Source organism: Onychomys torridus, chromosome 2, assembly GCF_903995425.1.
Source record: "Onychomys torridus chromosome 2, mOncTor1.1, whole genome shotgun sequence".
NCBI lineage: Eukaryota > Metazoa > Chordata > Mammalia > Rodentia > Cricetidae > Onychomys > Onychomys torridus.
The window spans coordinates 1,615,749-1,639,013 of NC_050444.1; the positions used below are offsets into that span (position 1 = coordinate 1,615,749).

General features: G+C 38.6%; 1 protein-coding gene across 6 annotated transcripts in view; it reads right to left on the minus strand.

Moving 5' to 3' along the window:
- Positions 1–387: 387 nt before the first annotated feature.
- Positions 388–23,265, minus strand: part of LOC118577749 (suppression of tumorigenicity 18 protein) — a 157,752-nt gene continuing 134,874 nt past the window's right edge. For all 6 annotated transcript variants that reach the window (XM_036178391.1, XM_036178392.1, XM_036178389.1 and 3 more), the window contains 9 exons: positions 21,142–21,204; positions 20,260–20,328; positions 18,275–18,337; positions 18,087–18,167; positions 15,701–15,922; positions 12,502–12,590; positions 5,497–5,600; positions 3,207–3,350; positions 388–770 (listed from right to left, as the gene is read on the minus strand). In XM_036178391.1, coding sequence (XP_036034284.1) covers positions 630–770; positions 3,207–3,350; positions 5,497–5,600; positions 12,502–12,590; positions 15,701–15,922; positions 18,087–18,167; positions 18,275–18,337; positions 20,260–20,328; positions 21,142–21,204 — 976 coding nt within the window. In that variant the 3' untranslated portion in view covers positions 388–629. The remainder of the gene's footprint in view (positions 771–3,206; positions 3,351–5,496; positions 5,601–12,501; positions 12,591–15,700; positions 15,923–18,086; positions 18,168–18,274; positions 18,338–20,259; positions 20,329–21,141; positions 21,205–23,265) is intronic.

Here is a 23,265-nt window from a genome sequence, read left to right on the forward strand (position 1 = left end):
TGCTTTTATGAATGTGGGTTTCCCACTAGTGGGTGCCATTTATCTTCACATTCCTTTGCAGCTCACATTACCAAAAACCATTTACAAAACCAGTAAAGAGGGAAAAGAAACACACAGTAGAAACCAGACTTGACCATAGTGCAGTCCTGACATGGGGATTTCCTTCACACTTTGTTTTGTTTTTTTCATTTAAACACAGAAAGATATGTGATTTGAGAACAGCATTTCTATTTAAATCTTATTAGAAGATAAATTAATAAACACACCTGTAAAAATATGGTAGACTTCAAAATGCAGTTAAAAGATAAAAAACTCTTTGATTAGTAATAAATAAAATATAAAATGTCACATTTATTTTACATATACTTTACAAAATAAAGAGTGCAATGAAGAAATAAAAGAAAAAGGTATGAAAATAAATGAGATCTAATAATTGACTGCATTGCTTTTAATCCAAAGAGTTTATCATAGTTTTTTTTTTTTCCTTTTTATGTTAGTTGGGGAAAAATTAGTGCAATGTTGCAATTATAAATGCAGGGGGCAGCCTCCAGGCTCCAGGGTTGCGAGGCCTCTGTGGATCAGTCGGAATTCACTGCTGTGGTGACCTCTGCTTCCTGCATGCTGCCCTCCTACACGTGGATGCCCTTCACTGCTTGCTTGATGCTTTCCAGTAGAGCTTTGCATTCTGGGGAATAGTCCCGTTCCAGATTGCTGTACATGTCTGTGAGAGTATTTACATATGCTTCAAAATTCTGCTCATTGATAGGCCCCTGATAGAGACAAAGCACATGGAACCAATCACAGAAGTTCAAGGAAGATCAGGAGAGAGTGAATATGTTATCAACTTATATAAATAGGAAGAGAAGGGTTTATATGGCTGTGGCAGTTTGGGATAAGACATCCAAATGTTAGTGTTTGTAGGGTTTATCTTTGTAGGGTTCACTCTTCATTGATGGCATTAATGAAACTTGATTGAATGGTATTGAGGATCAGTTTGGAGCCATATAATGAATGCATCTAGCTGCTGTCTCCAAACAACATGCCTTCTCTGGGAGGAGTCTTGGCCTCAATTGCACTTGCTCAGTATAAAAACAGTGTCTGTGGAAGGTATGTGCAGGGGATGAAGGTTTGCTTATGCCAAGTGGTTCTTTAACAGTTCTGGGTTGGAATGGCAGGGATTTTAGCTTTAAGTTCACTAACAGTTGTAATAGAGATTTTATAGTATGATACTGTTTCTCCCTCTCTATTTTTTAGGGAGAATATTAGTGTTAGAAGGTCCAGACTGACTCATCTTTACCATGGGTGATATTTTGGCATCTTTGCCCAATATAATGGTTCTCTTTATTTATTTTTTATTTATTTGTTTTGTTTTGTTTTTGAGACAAGATCTCATTTTGTTATTTTGGCTGGCATGGAACTCTCCATGTAGACCAAGTTGACCTAAAACACCCAGAAATCTACCTGCCTCTGCCTCCCAAGTGCTAGGATTAAAGGGGTTCATGCTAGGAAACACACACACACACACACACACACACACACACACACACACACACACACACACTGTGTATATGGATGCTTTGCATGTATATTTGTGCACTACATTTGTGCTTTATGCCTGTGGAGGCCAGAAGAGGGTGTTGCATACCTTGGAACTGGAGTGACAGCCAGTTCTGAGCCACTAGGCTGGAGCTGGGAATTGAACCTGGGTCTTCTAGAAGATCAACCAGTGCTCTTAACTGCTGAGCTTTCTCTCCAGTCCCATAATATGTTTTAAAGTGGGTATTTACTACCTGTGTGTAACTGCATGCATAAGAGGCAGGACATACATGACAAAAGGGAACACTCTCCAGGCATGTTCCCACCTTTTTGAAAACCCATGGTAAGTGCTATATTACATTACAAGGTGCTTGTAAGGACAGACTTAAAAATGAGTAAACATCTCAAGTGGACAGAGAATGACTATAATTGCTACTGTTTAGAAGGTAAGCTTTCAAGATCTGAAGACAATTTGATGTGCCCAGCAGAGTTCTGATCTGAAATGTGTGTGTTGTCTAGTTATGATTGTTCCCATTTAGTTTCTACCTCTGCTGTGTGTGTATTTCTTACAGAATCATGTAACGGGACAGAGACTCTGGTAGGTTAAAAGCCACATCAGGAAGTTCATTGTCCCACACATTCCTGACTCATGCCAACTGTGAGTCTTGACCCAGTGATGGACACTGAGCCATGACTTTCTCAGCTATGGTTGGGGAATCTTAAGTGTTTAGTGCACTAAGGAGCTTTCATGTGATCAGGCCTGCAGTCACTGCTACAGCACCTCAGGTGGTCCTTGGATGGTAGCTAGGTACAAGTTATCTTGTCAGTAACTTTTGTGGCACCAACAATAAAGAAAATACTAAGAAATACACATTTGAAGAATGAGCTAGAAAGACAGGCAAAAGGAAGATGATAATATTCTCCTTGATATTAGCCAAAGTTAAAATCTTGATTTTTTTGGGGGGGAAAGGGGTTAAGAAACATTTGGAATTGGGTGAGACAAAGACTTCAATTGGGAAGTTGAATAAATTGAGCAACTTAATATTTTGAGCAAAACCCAGTTATATTTTTATTACATTGCTGTTGCTTTAAGTCCTTTTATATGTAAACTAGCAGTTTTGGTTTAAGAACATAGCCTCTGAGGAAATTAACAGCATTCAGCAATATCCCCCTCAACAATGCAGCTCTATCTCTAAAAATTGATTTATATTTATAAAAATGTAGAATAAACTTTGTGAATTCTAAATAGTTGCATGCTTAGGTTTTAGAAATAATGATGCCTCTATCATATCCATGCTCCAAGGGTAGAAGTTGAGCATTAAAAGTTTTTTGGGAATGGAACTATTTATTTTATAATTTATGAGTTGGGGGATGATGCTGAAGACTGCATAGAATCATCTGTTTGGAAACATATTTTCAGTGAGTGAGCGCTGTCCTTCAACTTTCATATAACTTTATAAAATATCTTCAAGCAAACCTTCATCTTTAAAGGACCCTAGCCTTTTGGTGTCACTGGCCTTCATTAATCTGAGTGTTTCTACCATGTTCTCAGATGGGGAGATAATTGATCATGAGAATGCATCCAGGGTAGGTGACTGCTGACAGCTCAGCCACAGGGTAATGACATTGAGGTGGATGGAGGGACAGCAGAGCCTTGCTCTGGGTCTTACCATCTGTGGAAGCTGGATGTCAGCAAGGCTGGAGATGAGAGCCTGGCTGAGCCCTGCCAGTTCCTTCAGCAGACTCTCATTGCTCTGTTCTATAAGCTTGTTCTCCTCCTCTATGCTCTTCAAGTTGCTCTCCATAGATGTTATCTAAAACAGAGGTAATGACATGAGAAGCAGAGCTTGAGGCCTATGCAAGGCCTTAAGGGAAAACCTGTGGCTGGGTATAAGTGCCAAACTGTACCCCTGCCTACTGCTCTAAGTGTTGGATTCAAACCTTTAGATTTGTACTTTCAACACAGTCTTTTCCATGACTTGCAGGTCTAGTTTCTCTACATGGCTAGATGGTAGATATCTCAAAGGCCTTAGAGTAAATCTGCTATTTTCCCCAATCCTGTTCCAGCCGCATGCCTCTTCTTTGTAGTTGATGACAACCTGAATGTTTTCCAGACTCAGGGTTCTTCCTCTCATACTTTAAACTCACTGAGCACTTCTATTAAAATACACAAGATAAGGCCACTGTCCACTAGTGTTGTAGTCACCTGGACCCATCCATTGGTATGCTGGTATTATTTCTCATGGGTGACCTTGTGTCAGCTTTGTTCTGTATAATATCTTCTTGGTCCTCTTCAGTACACTAATAAAATGAGTCTCCTGAAGGTCAATTTTGAATGTATGTCAAGATGACTGAATTACTCTCAAGTCTCAAACCCTTTAAGGCCCCCTCAATCCATCAAAGTAAATGCCAAGATAATCAACATTGACTAGGTTGTACTGTGTGGACAGCCCAGTGTCATCTCTAATACCCTTCTATAACTTGTCCTACCCAGTTAGACTACCCCCAGATATATTCCCCACCACTGTTGGCTAATTCCTTCATTTCTCAAATTATTGCTGAAACATTTCCTTCTTCTTGGAGCTTGGCCATCCTGTTTAATATCAATCCCCACTTCTTATAACAGCAGATTACACACACACACACACACACACACACACACACACACACACACAAAATTTATTGTCTGTCTTCCCTACTTAGATTAAGCTCATTTGATTTCAAGAGGAGTCTCATGCTTTCTGAATGGAAGCATAAAGCTCTTTCTATGGACTTCTGGGGCATTCAGAAGGTGGGATGAAGCAACTATTTCATATGGATTAGATTTCCTAGATGAGGACTCCTGAGAGATGGGATAAAGCTTGTATTTTAGGAGTGGGGAAAGAAAAGAAATGGGAAAGGCAGCATAAAGGGCCCTCTCCCCTCTCCTTTATCTTGTTTCTCTACTTCTAACTTGTTGCAATGCAGTTATTTTTGCTTTTTGAGATGCTCAGGATTGAATCTAGAGTCTTTTACATGGATAGACAATCAATCTATCACCAAAGTACATCCTTAATAACAAAATTTGCATTAGCATCTTAAAAATCCTGGACTGAATTTTTAATTCACAGTGGTCTAGGATTAGACACTGCTTGGAATTTTTCTTTTCTTTTTCTTTTTCTTTCCTTCTTCTTCTTCTTCTTCTTCTTCTTCTTCTTCTTCTTCTTCTTCTTCTTCTTCTTCTTCTTCTTCCTCTTCTTCCTCTTCTTCCTCTTCTTCCTCTTCCTCTTCTTCCTCTTCCTCCTCTTCCTCCTCCTCTTCCTCCTCCTCCTCCTCCTCCTCCTCCTCCTCCTCCTCCTCCTCCTCCTCCTCTTCTTCTTCTTCTTCTTCTTCTTCTTCTTCTTCTTCTTCTTCTTCTTTTTCTTTTGGTTTTTTTGAGACAGGGTTTCTCTGTGTACTTTCGCACCTTTGCTGGAACTCGCTCTGTAGCCCAAGCTAGCCTCAAACTCACTGAGTGCCTCCTGAGTGCGGGGATTAAATGCATGTGCCATCACTACCTGGCTGAGTTTTTTCAGTTTTTGTTTTGTTTTTTTAAAATATCTGTATAAGAAGATCTACTTTTAGAACATACAGCAATATTCTAGAATAATTACATTTGAAGAGTGTGATGTTATATGTGCATTTTTAATAAAATGAAGGACCCTTTGTGACAAGATTCACTACAAAGTACCATGTGCTCTACAGGAGTCTGTATGGTCATCTACTTTATTTGCCCACAAAGTGGTTCTTCTATGTCAGCTAGGTGAAGGCAAGAGTAACTCTTCCCATTCATGCTGAGTCAATAGACAGTCGAGCCACTAATGAGTAACAAATTTCTCTAGGGTATCAGCATAGCTTCAGATGCAAGATCAGGAAGCTCAATGTTTTATATTCACTAGAGATTATGATTATTTTAGAAATAACTAATTAATATTTTTTAACCTGGGTCTGAAGTTTCATCATATCTGCTTCAATTTTAAGGTTGGATTCATTCAGTTCCTTTATTTCTTCATCCAAATGCCTAATTTCTTCATCACCATCAATACCTGTAAAGAGTCAACAGTTCACATTGGAAACAGGAGATATGGCCCAGTCATGAGTTATTTCATGTTCAAATATGAGAATAGTTTTGGAAGTGAATGCTCTCTAAGAAAATGAAATACAGAAGCAGCAGCTTTCAGGTGGTTCCACTGTGTTCCAGATGACCTGGTAAGCCCTCATTTATAGTCACTACATGCATGAACTGTAGGGAAAAGGATCTGGATGAAGAAACCCACCCTGGCCCTGGAGCCCAGAACCAGGGAAACACAGGCTGGGTCTGGGACCTGAGCCAGAGAAAGGAACACTTTATCCCCAGACCCAGCACCAAAGAAATATGCTCTCACTCTGAAACCAGTACCAAAGAAATATTCTTGGTCCCTAGACTCAGAGCCAGTGAAAGAAACGTGCCCTGACCTTAGAATTAGATTTAAAAAATCTAAGAAAGACTTGTGAAAGAAACACAGTTTGGCTCAGATCAGAGCTATCTCTGTTTCTGGCCAGCTGACCTGTGAAACCAACCAATCATAGAGCAAGAAAGTAGCATCCTGGCTTTGGAGCCCAGAACCAGGGAAAGAAACACAGCCTGGTTCTTGGACCTGAGCCAGAGAAATGAACACTTTATCCCTAAACCCAGAACCAAGAAAACATGCCCTGACTCTGAAACCAGTACTCTTGGTCCCTAGAATCAGAGCTAGTGAAAGAAATGTGCCCTGGCCTTAGAACTAGAGGCATTTAGGATACCCTTCCCTGCTGAAGTAGTTCCATGCTTGACTTTCCTGAACAGTCAGGATATTCTTTCTTGCTGAGCTATCCTAGGAGCCCCAGGTCTGACCCTCCTGAGCAGTCAGAATACCTTCCCTTCCAGAGCTGAGCCGTCTCATTGCAGCTCCTGTCACCAGAGCTGTCCTAGCAGCTCGAAGTATCTGGGATACTTCACCCTCCAGGGCTGAGCTGTCTCATTGCAGCTACAGCTGTCAGAGATGTCCTAGCAGCTCAGGGTGTCACCTGACTCCCCAAGTAGTCAGGATATCTTTCCCCCAGAGTTACAGAACTCATGTTTTGGTGCCAAAACCCAGGACCAAACCCGTAGAGTGGCAACAATTGCTTACATGAACCATTGTAGTCTTTTCAAGTAAGAAATTGCAAGACTCCTAAAATTAAAATAATTTGACAGAAATTAAATGAACTAACAGTGTTCAAACCCATGCAAACTATTGTACAGCTGCTTTAAGAATAGTGAGGTCACAAGGGCTGCCCAGCAATTAAATATCTGCTTCTTGCGATGACCCTTAAGAGCCACACATAGAAGAAGACCTGGGCTACCAGCAGATGAGTTCAAGACCAGGAATGAAGAATAGATTTCTCTGTGTGGACTTGGTAAGGATCACATGTGGTTCAGGAGGAAGAACATGGCCTTGACTGTTATTATTGCATTTGGACACTTACTGAACTTTAGGTTTCAATTTCTGTAAAAATATGCATGTATGAGAATGAATGCAATAACATGTAGATTATGAAAAGGTGTCCAGTGAACACATGTTAGTTTCCATCATTGTTTCTCCATCACTGAGAAAAGTGGTGAAGACTGCCACAGTCTGGATCGAAGTTCATCTTAACAATCTGGAGAAGTGAGTCTATGATAATGCCAACAACAGAGGAATGAGTACAACCTACTGCACATTGGTTCAGGAGCAAGTTCATAAGAGCGATTTTAATTATAATTTTACCAGTACTAAGCTACTGCAGTTTCTGAGTGAGTAGAAAATAGTCTATAGCCTGTTTTTACGCTCAGGGATGTTCCCTAAAGTTCATGTGCCCAAAACTTAACTTCCAATGTCATATTTAATGGCTGGAAGCAGAATCCTTACAGAGTGATTGGGATTAGATGGCATGAGTAGGGGCCCTATGGTGGTACCAGTAACTCTATGAAAAGAGACTGGAACTAGTACATGTGTTCTGTCTCACTCCGTGATACCTGGCATTGTTTATTTATTCAGCAGAGGAAGGCCCTCACCAGAGGCCCAACAGATGCTGGAAACATGTTCTTAGTCTTTGCATCCTTTAGAACCTCAAGAGAGCTGTCTGTCAGTTCCTACTCAGGAACACCTTTATCTGGGTTATCTATAGCGTCCCTTAGGTGCTTCTCTCATTACCTCGCTGCCCACTGCTAAGATTTTGGGAAACTTGCCATCCAAAGAAAGCTTAAGCCCCTAGATGTCAAGGACAGACCAGCATCCTCCACCATTGCCAACACCCACATACTAAACAGCTGGGCTTTTCCCAGAACTCTGGCTATTTCTTAGAAGTACCCTGCTCTTTCAGTTCCTCTCAATACATTGTCAGTGAAATTGAGACACTTTCATGTGTGTTTATGTCACCTTAGTTCAAACATATACAAAGAGTAGAGAGCACAAAGCTCACTGAATAAACATATAATAGGGCATTCATATGCTTTCCTTGATCCATAGCAACACCCGGCTATTCTAACATTATACCAATGATGTCCTTAAAGGAGCGCCACAGGTATACATCTTATTATGCTTCCAAATCACATTAGTCATCTGTGAGTAGAGGTGACATTGTACCACCTCCAATGTCCAAGACAAACCATGCATAATGCCATCTCTATATGGACATACCTTGCTACAGTTTAATTTATAAAATTGGGCACAGTAAGAGATTAGCAACAAATAAAAATAAAATAGAAGAATTACAACAACCTAATATAAATGCAAGTTTTTTAAAAACTTAGGGGCCATTTCTGGAAATTTCCATTGAATATATTCTGTCTAAAACTGGGCATGAATAAGTGACATTCTAGATAATAGAGGCCCTGAATAAAGCTATAGATGATATTCTGGGAGCAGAAAACTCATGTTTAAATCACCTTCCATTTCCATCCTTGAAACTCTTCATATACTCCTTCCCTACTCTTGTTCAAATTTGTGGACAATTTTGTGAGTCAGTTCTCCCATTCTTGTTAATGCTACTGTACTGCATACTGCAAGTTGGTTGTCTCAGCCTCTCATCTTCCCATAGGAATACTGGTATTATTCTTGGGTGCTGTGATATCTAACTTACATTGACAGGCTTGAGCAACAAGCACTTATATCTGCTGAGCCATGTTTCTCACCCTTGTAAACTGTTCTTGAGTTTTCTTCCCATGGCCATACTATCCAGTAAGCCAAGGAATCATTTGTTATTGGGAATCATCCAGATCACATACCCTTGTTTAAATAGCTATGCTCTTTTAGTCAGCTTTCTACTGTGATTATGTCTGAAATCATGAAGTTAAAAGACTTGAGGTTTGTGTGGGTACATAGCTTTGGAGGACCCAACAATGGTCACTGTTGTGAGCTTGTGATGATACAGGGCATCATGGTAATGAAATGTGCCAGAGCAAAACCACTTACCTTATAACCATGAAGTCAGGAAAGAGGAGGCCAGTGTTTCATAAACCCTTAAAGGCATATCCTACAATTACCCAAAGCCCTCCCACAGGACCTAACATCTTAACATTTACACAATCCCCCTAGAGATTACCCTAGAGTACATGCTTTAACTCATGGGTCTTTGGCATCATTCAGGATTCAAACTATATCAGTCATCTTCATTAACAGTGAGTATCAGGGAAACATAACCTTAACTGAATCCCACTACCAATGTCTCTCACTTAAGGAGACTTCTCAAAAGCATCCCAAAACATAGTCAAAATTGAACATTTCTGCATCCTACTGCTTTTCCCCATTGTGAAGACTGCCCATTGTAACTGTATCATTTGTCACAGAAAAATAATCACCATAGCATCTTTCTTCTCATATCTCCTATTCGAATCCATTACAAGTCTATCAAATTCTGCCTGCACATCATAATTTGAGCCCTTCTCTTTCCCTTATTTCTTATTCCATGGTCATGGGTCAGGGGCTGAGACCTAACCAGGACTCTAGGACTCAGCTATCTTCTGTCTTCTGCTCTGTCTCACCGTCTGTTCTGTCTCCACAAAAACACAGATGTGTTTTTAAGTTTCAGCCAGATCCCTGAAGATGCAGCTCAGGAGTACAGCACTTGTTTGCATGTACAGGGCCCTGCATTTATTTTATTTGTCAGGAAGGAAGAGATGGGGAAATCAAGGAAAGAAGGAAGGAAGGAATGAAGGAAGGAAGGAGGGAGGGAGGGAGGAAGTTGGGAAGAAGGGAGCTAGGAGGGAGAGAGGAAGGCAGGCAGGCAGGCTGGAAGGCTGATGAAGAGACAGAGGTGGGGAGGCAAACACAACTTTCCACCTTAAAATCCTTCCCTGAATCCTATTCCAAGTCCTTAATGAGGTCCCCATGACTCACTCCCCTAGTTTACCTTCTTACAGTGCTAGGAACACCTACTTCTCTCCTACCTGAATCTGTGTGCTTTCTGTTTCCCTCAATGAAATGCTCATCTTACTGCTCATGTCTCCCTTGCCTGTCTTCCTAGTTTTGAAGTCCAAGTGCTAACATTCTCTAGTGAGGGTCTTTACAACACCCTGCTTGTGCAAATATTTCATAACTCTTCATACTTTTTGTCTGTCTTAGCCATTATTAGAAAAAACACCACCAGGCAGTGGTAGCATATGCCTGTAAGCCCAGCACTAGGAAGGCAGAGGCAAATGAACTCTGTTAGTTCAAGACCAACTTGGTCTACAGGGCTAGTTTCAGGACAGCCATGGCTGTTACATAGAAACCCTGTCTTGAAAAACCAAAATCAAAAACAAACAAAAGCAAAAATAAAAACACCTAAAGTAAGGTTGTAGAAAGACAGAAAGGAAAAACATTGTGTCAGAGAAATGTGGCAAGGGGACTTTTCACTTGCTCAAATCAGAAAACTGTCAAGTGCTGACAGTATCAATGAGAATCCTTTCTTCTTTAACTCCTATGTATATCTGCCCAAGAGAAGACTGCTCTCCCAGTATATCATCAGCCAGCAGACTATGATGCTTAGAAATTCAACAGAGTTTTCTAGGTGTCATGGGCCTCTTCCATGGAAACATCATTGTTCCATTAGGGTGAGCCTCTGTCCCCTTCCTGCTGTTGATGTGGAGCTGTGTCAACTGTGCTTAATACTTAGAGTTATCTAGGAACATCTTGGTTATGCTCTCTTTTTATTAAATGACAGAATCCAGTGTGATATTAGTCTGTTACAACACATACACCCCTTGGCTAGGTATGGCCCACTTCTAAAAGGAATAAGTGCCTACAAAATAGCCACCTGTTTTATAGCATTTATAAAATTTCAGGTCTTATAGTTTTTGCTTCATATGATATTGTTATAAATTATCCAAAGCATGAACAGATTTCTCAGTGGGTTAGAATGCTTATTGGTCATGCCTAGGACTTGACTTCAGTTCCAAGCACCACATTAGGCAGCTCACAACAACCTGTAACTCCAGCTCCTGGGGATCTGATGCCCTCTTTTGAACCCCACAGGCACCTACATTCGCATGTGTGCATGTGCACACACACACACACACAATTAAAAATACTTTTTAGAAGGGTCATCTACATCATGATTGGGAATAAGGAAGGTGTCTGGTTTGCTTTAGCAGTGAACTTTTGTGAAGTCTGGCTGTACATGTTGTGAATGTATCTTGTGTGTGCACCTTCCTGTCTTGGCCATGTACTTGGGAATGAAATTACTGGGTGAGGAGAATATGGATGAGCATTCACCTTCAGTAAGTACCTTATCACATCTTCCATTGTTATAAAGATACTTGATATTGGTAACTTATATAGAGTAGAAGTTTATTAGGCTCCATGATATCAGATATCTCCCACATTAAATAAACAAAACAATTTTCAGAAAGGAAATTTGAGAACAATTTAAAGTACCCATCTTGAACATGGCATTATAGTGCATACTCAACATGCAGAGGCCTGGGGTTCCATCTCTTGCACCAAAGAGGAAAAGAAAATGGTTCTAACTCAGCTCTGATCATGTACCAAAGACAACATCAAATACAGTTTCTAAAGAACAGTGTTGCTTTGCCAACACATATCTAATGCTTTGAAGGGAAGAGAGTCAGCCTGAGATAGCCTGAAACAATGATGAAACAAACATTAGAAAAATATTCAAGTACCAAAATAACAATCGGAGCCTCCTATAAACTAAGAATTAGTATGTCTTAATGTTGACAAGGGATTGACAATGAGGATTAGATGTAGAAACAGATAAAGATACTAAGCCAGGCAGTGGTGGAGCACACCTTTAATCCTAGCACTCGGGAGGCAGAGGCAGGTGGATCTTTGTGAGTTCGAGGCCAGCCTGGTCTACAGAGTGAGATCCAGGAAAGGTGCACAGCTACACAGAGAAACCCTGTCTCAAAACACACACACACACACACACACACACACACACACACACACACACACACACACACAAAGAAAAACAAACAAACGAAAAACAGAGAAAGATACTAGGGCAGCAAGAGTCACCATAAAACATCTGTTTTTAAACAGAAAACATTTAAACATTCAAATACAAATGCTAGAAATTGTGGATATTGAAATTGATGAAGAACATATACTGGAAACATATACATGCACACATGTGTGCACATAAGCCTACAGATATGCACACACACATGTATATGCATATACACATGTTATTAGGAGAAAAGCTAACATTGAAAACACTGAAGAACACAATTATTGTGTCTCTTAACTTACCTCTGTGCCTTTAATACCTTTCTTTGCAGGAAAGCCTTATTAAATAATAGAGGAAACATAAAGAAATTGTCTCTGCGATGTCACAGTTACAGCTCAAATCTGAGGAAAGTCATTTGTTCTCACACACTGAAAGTATGCCTTGCTATAGTGAAGATTTCATTTTCAGAGAGCAGTGGGATCTATTGGATAGATTTTGGCCGAGATGGTTACTTACCCCCAGTTGCTTTGAGCTTAATGGTCATTAGTTCCTCAGAGACCTTGACCTTTTTGATAGCCTGTGCATTGAGAGGGCATCCAGACAAGCTACGAGAAGAGAATTTATACCCATGTGTGAAATCCATGTCATTTCTCATAAAATTGAAACTTTCTTTGTTACTTACTAATGATATTTTTGCCTGATCTTTAATAATATCATAATCCATACTTTCATCATAGAAAGTAACTAATAAATTTATATTAAATAAAATACAAAGGTCCTAAAGTAATGGGAAGTGTTTGCATTTTTTTTTTTCTTAAATCAAAATACAGGTGGTCACTGCTGACACAACCAGTTCCATTCACTTGGCAGAATACTAGTCTTCCTCATTCATGAATATGCATTCAGTGGTACATACTTCAATTTCAGTAGATACAAAACTGTCCACATAGGTCATGAACAAGGACTGTTACCACTCAGCTAGAGTTCATGAAGAATAAGGCAGAGTCTAGTTCTTCCTGTTTTCATACAAAGTACAGTCTGATCTTCACACAGTGACTTCACAATAGTCAACAACAAGCCCCCACTCACAACAGAAAATTCAGTTTCTATTTTTTCTGTAACTGTTAAAGCATTATTTTCATTAAAAAATTCTACAATGAAATGAGAATAAAAGCAGATGCTGCAGGTGCAGCCAGGGCAAGGAGATCTGTTATTTGAGCTGGCGCTCATGACCCTGCCCATTGAATTGCTGTTCTCTTCAGCAGGCTTCCTTCCTTTAATGTCACTTGCTTTATTTAAATAGCACCAGTGTGATAATGATAACATTGAACAAAACCTGATTTCTATCATTTATGATCAGGTAATTTTCTTGTTCTAAGCAGCCATTAATTCTTTCATGGTTTTGTTCTTTGTAAAAACCAGCTTTAGATTAAAATAAAAATGAGAATAATCAACCACTTAAAGTATTTTCCCCCACATAAATGTGGTTTCAATTCATCTCTAAAACAACTCTTTTAACCTGAAGTTCGTGATGCTCTGCCAAGTGGAAGAAAAGTTTTCTGAAGTCCTTAATAAATGTCAAGGATTGCTTGCTTTAAGAATAAGCAACTTATTCTACATTAAGATTCTATAAATACAGAAACTAATATAGACCTTTAATGGTAATGTAGAATAGGTCACATTATGAAAAAACTATGTGGTTTGTTCATCTTTGATAAGTGGTAAGTTATTTATGCCGGAAAAGAAAATGAGAGGCACAACTTGAGCTTAAAACTATTTTGGAGCCTCATTTTGACCATCATTGCCTATATAAGATTCATAGAGACTCAAGAGTGTTCATGAGTTTGTCCTCTCTTACTGTCACATGCTATGTTCTTAGAAAATGGTTGTGAAGGGGATGAATACTTAACTGGTAAAGTGGAATGTTAAAGGGGTCTGTTTTTAACATTAGTGTTTCATTTGAAACTGCACATCTTATCCCTTAGAACATCTATTTTTCAATTTACAGTAAATTTCTAGGTAGACACAGTGTTAAAAAATGCTAAAGAAGTGTAGTCATCACTATACAGCTTAGAACCAGTTGTATATTGTTATGAAATCAAGGCTTTGGAAGGTGGAGGCAGGGGAATGGATCTTTGGAACTCACTAACCCATTAGCTTAAACTACTTGTTGAAGTTCCAGATCCTCTCTAAAACAAAAGATGGACAATTCCAAGGAAAGACACCCAAAGTTGTCCTCTGGCCTTTTTGTGTATGTGTGTATGTGTGTGTGTGTGTGTGTGTGTGTGTGTGTGTGTGTGTGTGTGTGTGTGTGACAAGTCAATCTCAGATGTCTTTCCTCAGGCCTCCACACACATGCACACATGCATGTGTGACCCTGCCCTCAGCTCCAGTGATAGAAGTCCTTTATGGATCTGAAGGTGGAGCTTGGCAGGCCTGGGAACTGGTGTGGCTCCAAAGTAGAAAAACAAAACAAAAAGAATCTAAAACATGAGTCTTGTATGATTTCCAGCACATCTGCAATTCGGTTATGGCACATTAAATCAGAGATAAGCATGTCTCAATTTATTCTCATACTACATTGGGTATATTTAGGGTAGTGTGGCTATAGACTCATGTGCCTTTCGTTAAACAAAATAGCAGGTGACTCAGCTTAGTGCACATTGGGTTTGTGATTGCTGTTCCTAAGTAGGAAATAATGATCCAACAAATTAAAACAGGATATGCCATGGTGAATATGAGTTTGCACTGACAGTCATCCAAAGCACACCATTTAGAAAACACTTTCTTCATAAGCCGGTTTCATTGACAACTTTAAAACAAACAATCTCTGGAAAGATAATTACCTCATATCAATGTCAAGGTTTTTCTCTGACCTCCACATAGAAAATACAAGTTTCTCCATATGTCAGTTTTACTGGCACCTTGAAAGCAGTCAGTTATTATAGGGATCATGTCTATACCTTTAGAATTGAAAAGTGTCAAAATGTCCCAACTTTGCTCAAATTATACATTGAACATAAAAGAATCAAAGTTTCCCTAAAACTTCACAAGAAGAAGGCTGTAAGATGAAAAGGGAGTGGAACACTCATTGACTGCAGAAATACATTGAGAACTTTCTAGATGTTTTCCTTAAGGAGCAAAGTGAGCCAAACAGCTGGACTAAGATCATCCTTGTACAACAGAGGGTTCCCATGAGAGCCAGGGACTCAGTGATGAAGGATATCACTGCAAAGCTCCAGGTACCTGAGCCCCACCAACACCAACACATGCTGCTTGCTTTCAGGTTGCTGTGGACAAATCACATATTCCCAGAAGCAAAACAATGCTACACTGGCCTGAAATTTGGTGACTGCAAGAAAGGTAGGGATGGTAGAGATAAGTCAGTGGAAGATACAACTACATGACATAGTAGAGTGGATAGCACCACTTGGAATTGGAGTACTAAAAGACTAAGACACTTAAAAATAGTAAAACCAGCAATATTTTAATGCACAAAAAACAAGTGGAGTTTCTAGAGTACTTGATTTCTGTGCAGTAGATTTTCAGAAACAGCAAACACACTTTTTGTTCTTCAGACTAATCAAACATCTACTTAGCAAGTCTCTGTGTTATATATCTAAAGTGTTGAAAAATAATGTCTTTTGATGGTTTCCACCTTCTCCTAAGTGACTTACATCACAATTACAACAATGAGACACAAAACAAGCATTACCTTCTGTGGGTGACGAAAACGTTATTTACATGACCCAGTCCATTGCATCCTGGCAAGGGGCAGTGGGGGAGTTCTTGCTTATTCAGTTTCCAGGAGAGAGGAGCCTCATTGAGGGGATTCTCCTTTTGTCTCTTGGCAGCCAGAGGACAGCCAGAAGCTGTGCGATGGGATGTGTATTTACCTGATATGTGACCTTGGCCGTCACATCCTATTACAGGACATCTAGAGAAGCACAGTGGAGCCATTATCAGCTTGAAAAAAGGAACTAGCAGCTCCATACTATACAGCAGCAACTAACAGCAGAGAATTTCAAAAGATACTACCATATGCTGACTAATTTTATGTCAACTTGACACAGGCTAGAGTCATTAGAGAGGAGAGAATCTCACCTGAGAAAATGCCTCCATAAGATCAGGCTGCAGGCAAGCCTGTAGGACATTTTCTTTCTTTTTTTATTGTTTAATTAGTATAATCTAATATGTTTCAGGAAGTAATTTGATGATATACATAAAATACTTTACATGTATTCACAACATTGGACCCCAAAGAGATGAAAAACTTTAAAGAGAAAGATAAGACTTTGTAACAACTAAAGTATTTTTTTCAAGAGAAGTCATAAATAAAAGATAAGTAATAAAATAAACATTTATGCATAAATGTCCTTCACATATAGTAATTTTGAAAATGTTTTGTGACTTCAATTTTTAACACTGAACAATAGCAGATAGGTCACAGAGTTTAAAATAACAGCAACAAATAATTAAAATGATCATTAATTTTGCTAATTATTAAAGAATATCAAATGAAATCACTATGTCTTTTAAAGTTATAGATCATAAAAAAGGGTATCATACTTCCTGCCAGCTGTATTGCAGCAGAATGAGTCTCTTATCAATAGCTTATGTAATGTTAACATGTAATGTAACATGTAACCATGTTAATACATGGTTTATGCATGTGCATGTGTGTTCATGTATGTTTCTACGTGTAAAATTGTGTACAGGTGTATCAGGGCCATGTCATCATTGGATATCTCCACCTTATTGTTTTTTTAACACAAGGTCTCTTACCTAACTTAACAATGTGTCTAGACAGGCTACTACCAAGCTCCTGGGACCCTCTTCTATCTACTTCCTGGGAGCTAGGATTAGAGTTGTGTCTTCATGCCTGGATCTTATGTGGGTTCTGGGAATTTGAACTCAGGCATTCCTGCTTGCATGACAAGCATGTTACCAACTGCAACATCTTCATATCCCACTATCTGGGCATTTTCTTAATTAGTGATTGATATGGGAGAGCTCTGCTCATTGTAGGTGAGATCACACCTGGGCTGGTGGTGTAGGAGTAGATGGAGCAAGCCAGTAAGCAGCCCTCCTCCATGATCTCCGCATCAGCTCCTGCCTCCAGGTTCCTGCCCTTTTGACTTCCTGTCCTGACTTCCTTCCATGAGGAACAGTGATGTGGAAGTGTAAGCCAAATAAACCCTTTCCAGCTCAACTTGCTTTTGGTCTTGGCATTTCATCACAGCAGTAGATACCATAAGATAACACAACAAGCAGCAAAATAGCATTGTGTTAGCAGTAACAGCTGGCAGGCTTTGAGCTGAGAAAATGCCATGTATCACCTCTTTTAATGTTCACTGCAAATTCTATGGGTAGAGAGTATTATTCCATTTTGCAGGCAGGGAAAAGTGAGGTTTGTATAAGAGCTTAGCTGACTTGCCACCTAGGCAGCGAGAGATGGAGTCAAGCTCATACCCACTGTTTTTTCTTTTTCTTTTTTTGAATTGAAAATAGATTTTAAATACAATATATTTTGATTGAATTTGGTTTCTCCTCCCCCAATTCATCTCACATTCTTCCCACTGTTCTACCCCTCACAAATCTACAACCTTTCTTTCTTTCTCTCATTAGGATACAAACAGGCATCTAAAAATAATAATAAAATAAAAATACATAAAAATCAAAATAAACCAGAATTAGATAAAACAAATAAAAGAGCCAAAGGAAAGATCAAGAAACACATATAGACACAAGAGACACACACATTCACACACACACACACACACACACACACACACACACACGCACGCGCGTGCACACACGCACACACACAGAGAAATCCCATAAAAACACAACTTCCACAAGGTTGGTTTCTTTTAAAACATATGGGAAAGGGATAAATCTCTCAAAGAAATGGAAAAATGCAGTTATGAAGGAGAAAACATTCTTGAACTTCTGGACAACATGACTCTTTAGCCAGGAGTCATGGCTCTTAATTGGCTCATCTCCTCCAGGATTTGGTAGGTACTCAGTGGCATGCTGAGGCTCCTCTCAGTTAGCCAACAAGATATAGCCCAGACAAGTTCTTCATCAGTTATACTTACTTAAGTTCAGAGTCTTCTTTTTCTTCCTTGGTAGGGGTCATTTTGATGCCACCTTTCCTTGCACGAGGGCAACCAGACAAGCTAAAATGAATAATCAAGAACAGTACAAGGCACTGTGATTATGCAATTATGACTAGGTATCATTGACAACACACAAGTTTCCATTTGAGAAATGGGATTGGTCTTACCTTCTGTGGGAAGCATAGTTTCCAGTTACATGCCCAGAACCATCACAACCTGGGGTTGGACACCTAAAACACAGGAACACAGTGGGCTGCCATGTTAGGGGAGAGATGGGCATCATGACACATGTAAGTTAAAGAGGATGAGCTGGACTCTTTTGGTTTAAGCAATTGTCTTTTAGTTAAGAACCTATGTTGAAAACAAAAATTCAACATGTGAAACTGTTGAGTGATATTTGGTTGACAATATATTATTATTTATTATACATTAAGTTTTTGAGATAGGGTATCACTATGTAGCCCTGACTAGTCTGGAACTCTATGTAGATCAGGCTGGCCTACAGCTCACAGGCATTTGCCTGTCTCTACTTCCTGAGTGCTGGGATTAAAGGCATGTGCCACCATAGCAGATGTTTTCTTAAATTCTTAAATTCTACCTCAATGAGTATTCATAGGATGCTTTTATATCATGGAATGCCATTCCTGATCCACAAAGTAAGGAGTAACACAGTTTCTCAAACAAAATAATTAGCAAACATTCAATTAGTTAGAGAAACAGACATTGACAATGTAGTCAACTAAACACAGAAACATATTCTCTGCTGTTAGACACAAGCTTTTTTGCCCTTTTCTATTAACTTTAAAATTATTTTTAATTATGTTTCCATGTGTGTCTTTGTGTGGGTTTGTGCAGGTAAGTGCAGTGCTGCTGCAGACACCAGAAGAGGATACCTAGACCCCCTGGAACTGGAGTTCCGTTGGTGGTGAGCTGCCTGACATGGGTACTGGGAAGTGAAACTGGGTCTCCTGCAAGAGCAGTATTAACTCGTAATCACTTATCATCTCACAATTTACTAACATTTTTTTTTGTAAAACAGTGCTTTAATAGTTTATGTATTTTCTTATTATATATGATATAAATAGCTTGCTATATGTTATCTATTTGGTCAAGAAATACCTTTTTAGAATTTTTTCCTTGAGTATCTAAACAATAAGTTAGTGAAATATATCTTTTTCTTGTATAGATTAAACAGACAAATTATTAATTATGTGGCTATATGAAACATTTAATTACTGGACATTGCAATAGGACATATTGATCTACATGCTTCCAGTATCTTTCTGATGTTTTTAAACATAAAATTTAGAGAATGTACATTAAGTGATAGCCATAATTGAGATGTGGCAATGGAAACACTTAGACTATGATATTATGGTGTGCCTTACATTTCAATCTATTAATTACTAATCCCAAAACAGCCTTATATTTCAATCTATAAAAGTGGCTATCATTATTCAACACTTTACCTTGATACAATAAATTATACTTTAACATTTTGAAAATGAAGAACATATTTCCATATTTCCAACTTTTCACTATTTTTGATATAAAAACTTCAGGTTTTATGTTTCTCATTATGGTCTATAAGATATATTCTAATGTGAAATTATTGGATATTTAATATAAATATATTTATGTAATATAAATTTGATAAATTTAAATAAAATGAGAGTAGAGAAAATAAAATCAATAACTAAATATTAGTATATATGTAACCTAGAGATCTTGTAAACAAAGTGGAAATGAGCCAGAACAATGTTTAGCAAAAGTGAGAAGCACTTTAGTTGGGAGATTTAAGATTCTTGTGATTTTTTAAAACTGATGCTGAAAATGTTTTACTACATCTTTCCTAGTCTGGTTTAGTAAATAAATCCTGAAATTAGGAGCAAAAAGATTATGTTTTTATGTTATTTGTTACAAATCAGTATAAAAGGCAAGCACCATTCCCCTTTCCTCCAGCCGCCAACAAGGCAGTCCTGGCAAAGTGTAATGGCTGGGCTTCAGCCCTTTCAAATTTTGACAAGTGTGTTTTGCTATAAATCAGTCAGGTACAATTTTATGTTCTCTCGGCAAGGCAACATGGACACTGAATAATGAAGGCTCCACTGGGGTGAAGAAGGGCACAGAGGCCATGCCTCACAGCACTTACTTAAGTTCCTGAGAGTTGGCAGCCATGAGGGACTTAAGAGTCTTGTCTGCTAGAGGACATCCAGACACACTACAGAGGGAAGAAGAGAAGTACAACGTTGACTAGGACGAATTGACTCACAGATGTCCTGAGTTTGTGATATACATTAAGTTCTGAGTGACTAAGTGTTGAAAAGAAGCAACAGGGGTTGGGTCTGGTTTTACTATTGATGAACATGGGCTCAAGGGGATTTCAATTATTTGTTGAAAACTCAGATTTGCTATTTGTCAAATGAAGGACTTTAATGAAATAAGAACCCAGTGGTTAGCAATGACTAACAGTCCACACTCACTGCAGCACCAGTGATGATGGCTTCAGCTTTAAGCCCCTGGCTAAGGGAAAGGAAATGCCATCAGCAGGAAAACAAATGAGAGAGCCGCTCGACCCGCTCAGCCATACCACCTTCCTTCCTTCCTTCCTTCCTTCCTTCCTTCCTTCCTTCCTTCCTTCCTCCCTCCCTCCCTCCCTCCCTCCCTCCCTCCCTCCCTCCCTCCTTCCTTCCTTTCTTTCTTTCTTTCTTTCTTTCTTTCTTTCTTTCTTTCTTTCTTTTTTTCTTTCTTTCTTTATTCAGGACCAGAGATGCCTCTCCCACTAGTGAGAGTCTTTCTTTGCTTAATGATAGGTGGGGTAAGAGCCTGACATGAACCCTGAGTTTGTTTGTAACCAGGCCCAGAACACTCTTGAACAAGGATCATGATTTCTATGTGCCATACCTAAATCTCTGAAAAATTCAACTAACCTACTGTCCATTTCCTAATGTAGACAGCCAGTTGCTATCCTAATAGGTGAACTGAAACAGACCAAGATGATGACAACCTGAACATATGCAAGAATATTTGGTACCTGCGGTGAGATGCATAGTTGCCTGTGACATGGCCACTTCCATCACATCCTGGTGTGGGGCAGCTGTGTCAGCAGAAAAAACATATCATGAGTGTCAAGTGCATTTCATAGATTATTGTTCTTCCAGAGAAATTGAAAAGCATTTTCTCCTTTCAATACTGCACTGTTTAGGAGATGAAGAAGCTATAGCATTAAGAACTTAGAGGTTAAAAAGAGAATTCATAGGTAGAAGAAAAGTAAGCATGTCATGTCTAGACACTTTGTTTTTTCTCGTTTCAATATTCTGTCCAAATTTCCCTCTCAAACAATGTGAGAAGTGATGCTAACATGCTGTCCTGGTGGTTTATCAGTCAACAATCCATGCTGTTATGTTCTTGGAAAAGATAAATTTATGTCTCCATAACACAGAAATATGAGAACAGAAATCTTGGCACCAGTGATGTGATACATTATAGAAAGGGATTTCTTCAGGCTTTCAAGAGAAAAACCACCTAGTAACTCTGACAGTTTAGAAACTACAAAGAAGAAAACCTTTGACTGAAATGTAAATTGATATTTTATGTGGAAAAGTTATTGATGACAGAGAAATAGACTAGACATTTAGTTACTAGAACTCTTGAGCAGTTTCACTTAAAGCTGTAGCAAAACACACACCTTAATTCATAGCTAGCCTAAGGACAGATTTCAGGATGTCTGTGATCTGTATCTTTTCACACTTTTCAGAAACTTCTGCTTTAGACTTTTTATTTATATTTTAAAAACATCACAACAACTTTGTTATCCTTAAGAGGTATCTTTCTAATTAGAGATTCTTTAGTTCTTCAATTGCTCAATTTCTTAGATGCTGTTGAAATTGCCCATTTGGAGTACACAGATGGACCCCATCCTGAAGTGGTATCTGTGGTTGTATTAAGGATCTGAGGGAAAGCTTTGGGTTTTCCCTGACATCCTGCCCAAAGCAAAGTCCTTTATATCCATGTATATTAAATACAGAATGAGGCTTTTTGGGGATTAGTAACATTATGATACTATTCCCCTCTAAGTAGTTTCTCTTTTAAGCATTTATTAAATGTTTTAGGCAATGTAAAGAAACTATGAACACTAGGGAATCTCAAAAGGATGTTTGATTTTCAGGGACTGATCTAAATTGGGGTCATTTAACTCTTCTTCTGTCCCTGTTTCTGGATGGGATATCAGAAAGTATAGACAATAAAATATATGGACAAAAAAGTTTTTTAAAAAGTAATGATGACTACATACAGGCTGAGATATCTTTTTGGTAAACATTTATCCACTAAATACAGAAATATCTCTAAACACAATTTAATGGGAGAATGAAGGGCTTTCAAGTGTTTGGGAATTTTCACCCCCAAGTAATATTCCAAATACACTGTGTTTATTTTATTTCTCTTCTATTTTCAACTATGCTCAATAACACTTCCCAAGAGGCAAAGAAGTTATACTAATTTCAAACTAATTATCCATAAATTACCTGTGAAATATAGTATTAACATATGACTTTGATTCCATAAAAATTTAAAGCTTTGTGCTATAAAAAGGTCAAAAGAATAAAGAATTAGTGGCAATATTATTCCTGATAGGAGAATGATATTCTTAATTGACTTCCTGGTAGGCCTTTGGTGGCTGGTGTAAATTCAAATCTATAATAAAAAATACTCTTCAATATTACATAATACCAGTTGGGTGATATATTCTTGGAGGAGGGTTTTCTGATAAAAATAAGAAAATTAAAGAAAAGAAACTAGATAATTCTCTTGGTAATTGATTTTCAAATCTATTCAAGTCAGAAGACAGTTGATAAAATTTAACAAATTCTTTCTGGAAGTTTTGGGTAAGTTGTTACTCTATGATTATCTCTTAAAAAAGAAACAGCCCTGGGTTCAGTCCTCATCTCCCTGGGGTACTTGGGAGGTTTCTTAATTTTCAAGGAATTCAGAATGGACTAAAAAACACAGTCAAGACCTTGGGAGCCTTCTTGTGTGCATTTACCTTCATATTCTAGGAGTGCTGCACATTACAAAATAATATCACTTCATTTTTTTTTCTGTTCCAGGCTGGTCAATTATCATTCACACAGCATTTAGTTTATAAAAACTTTTGGCA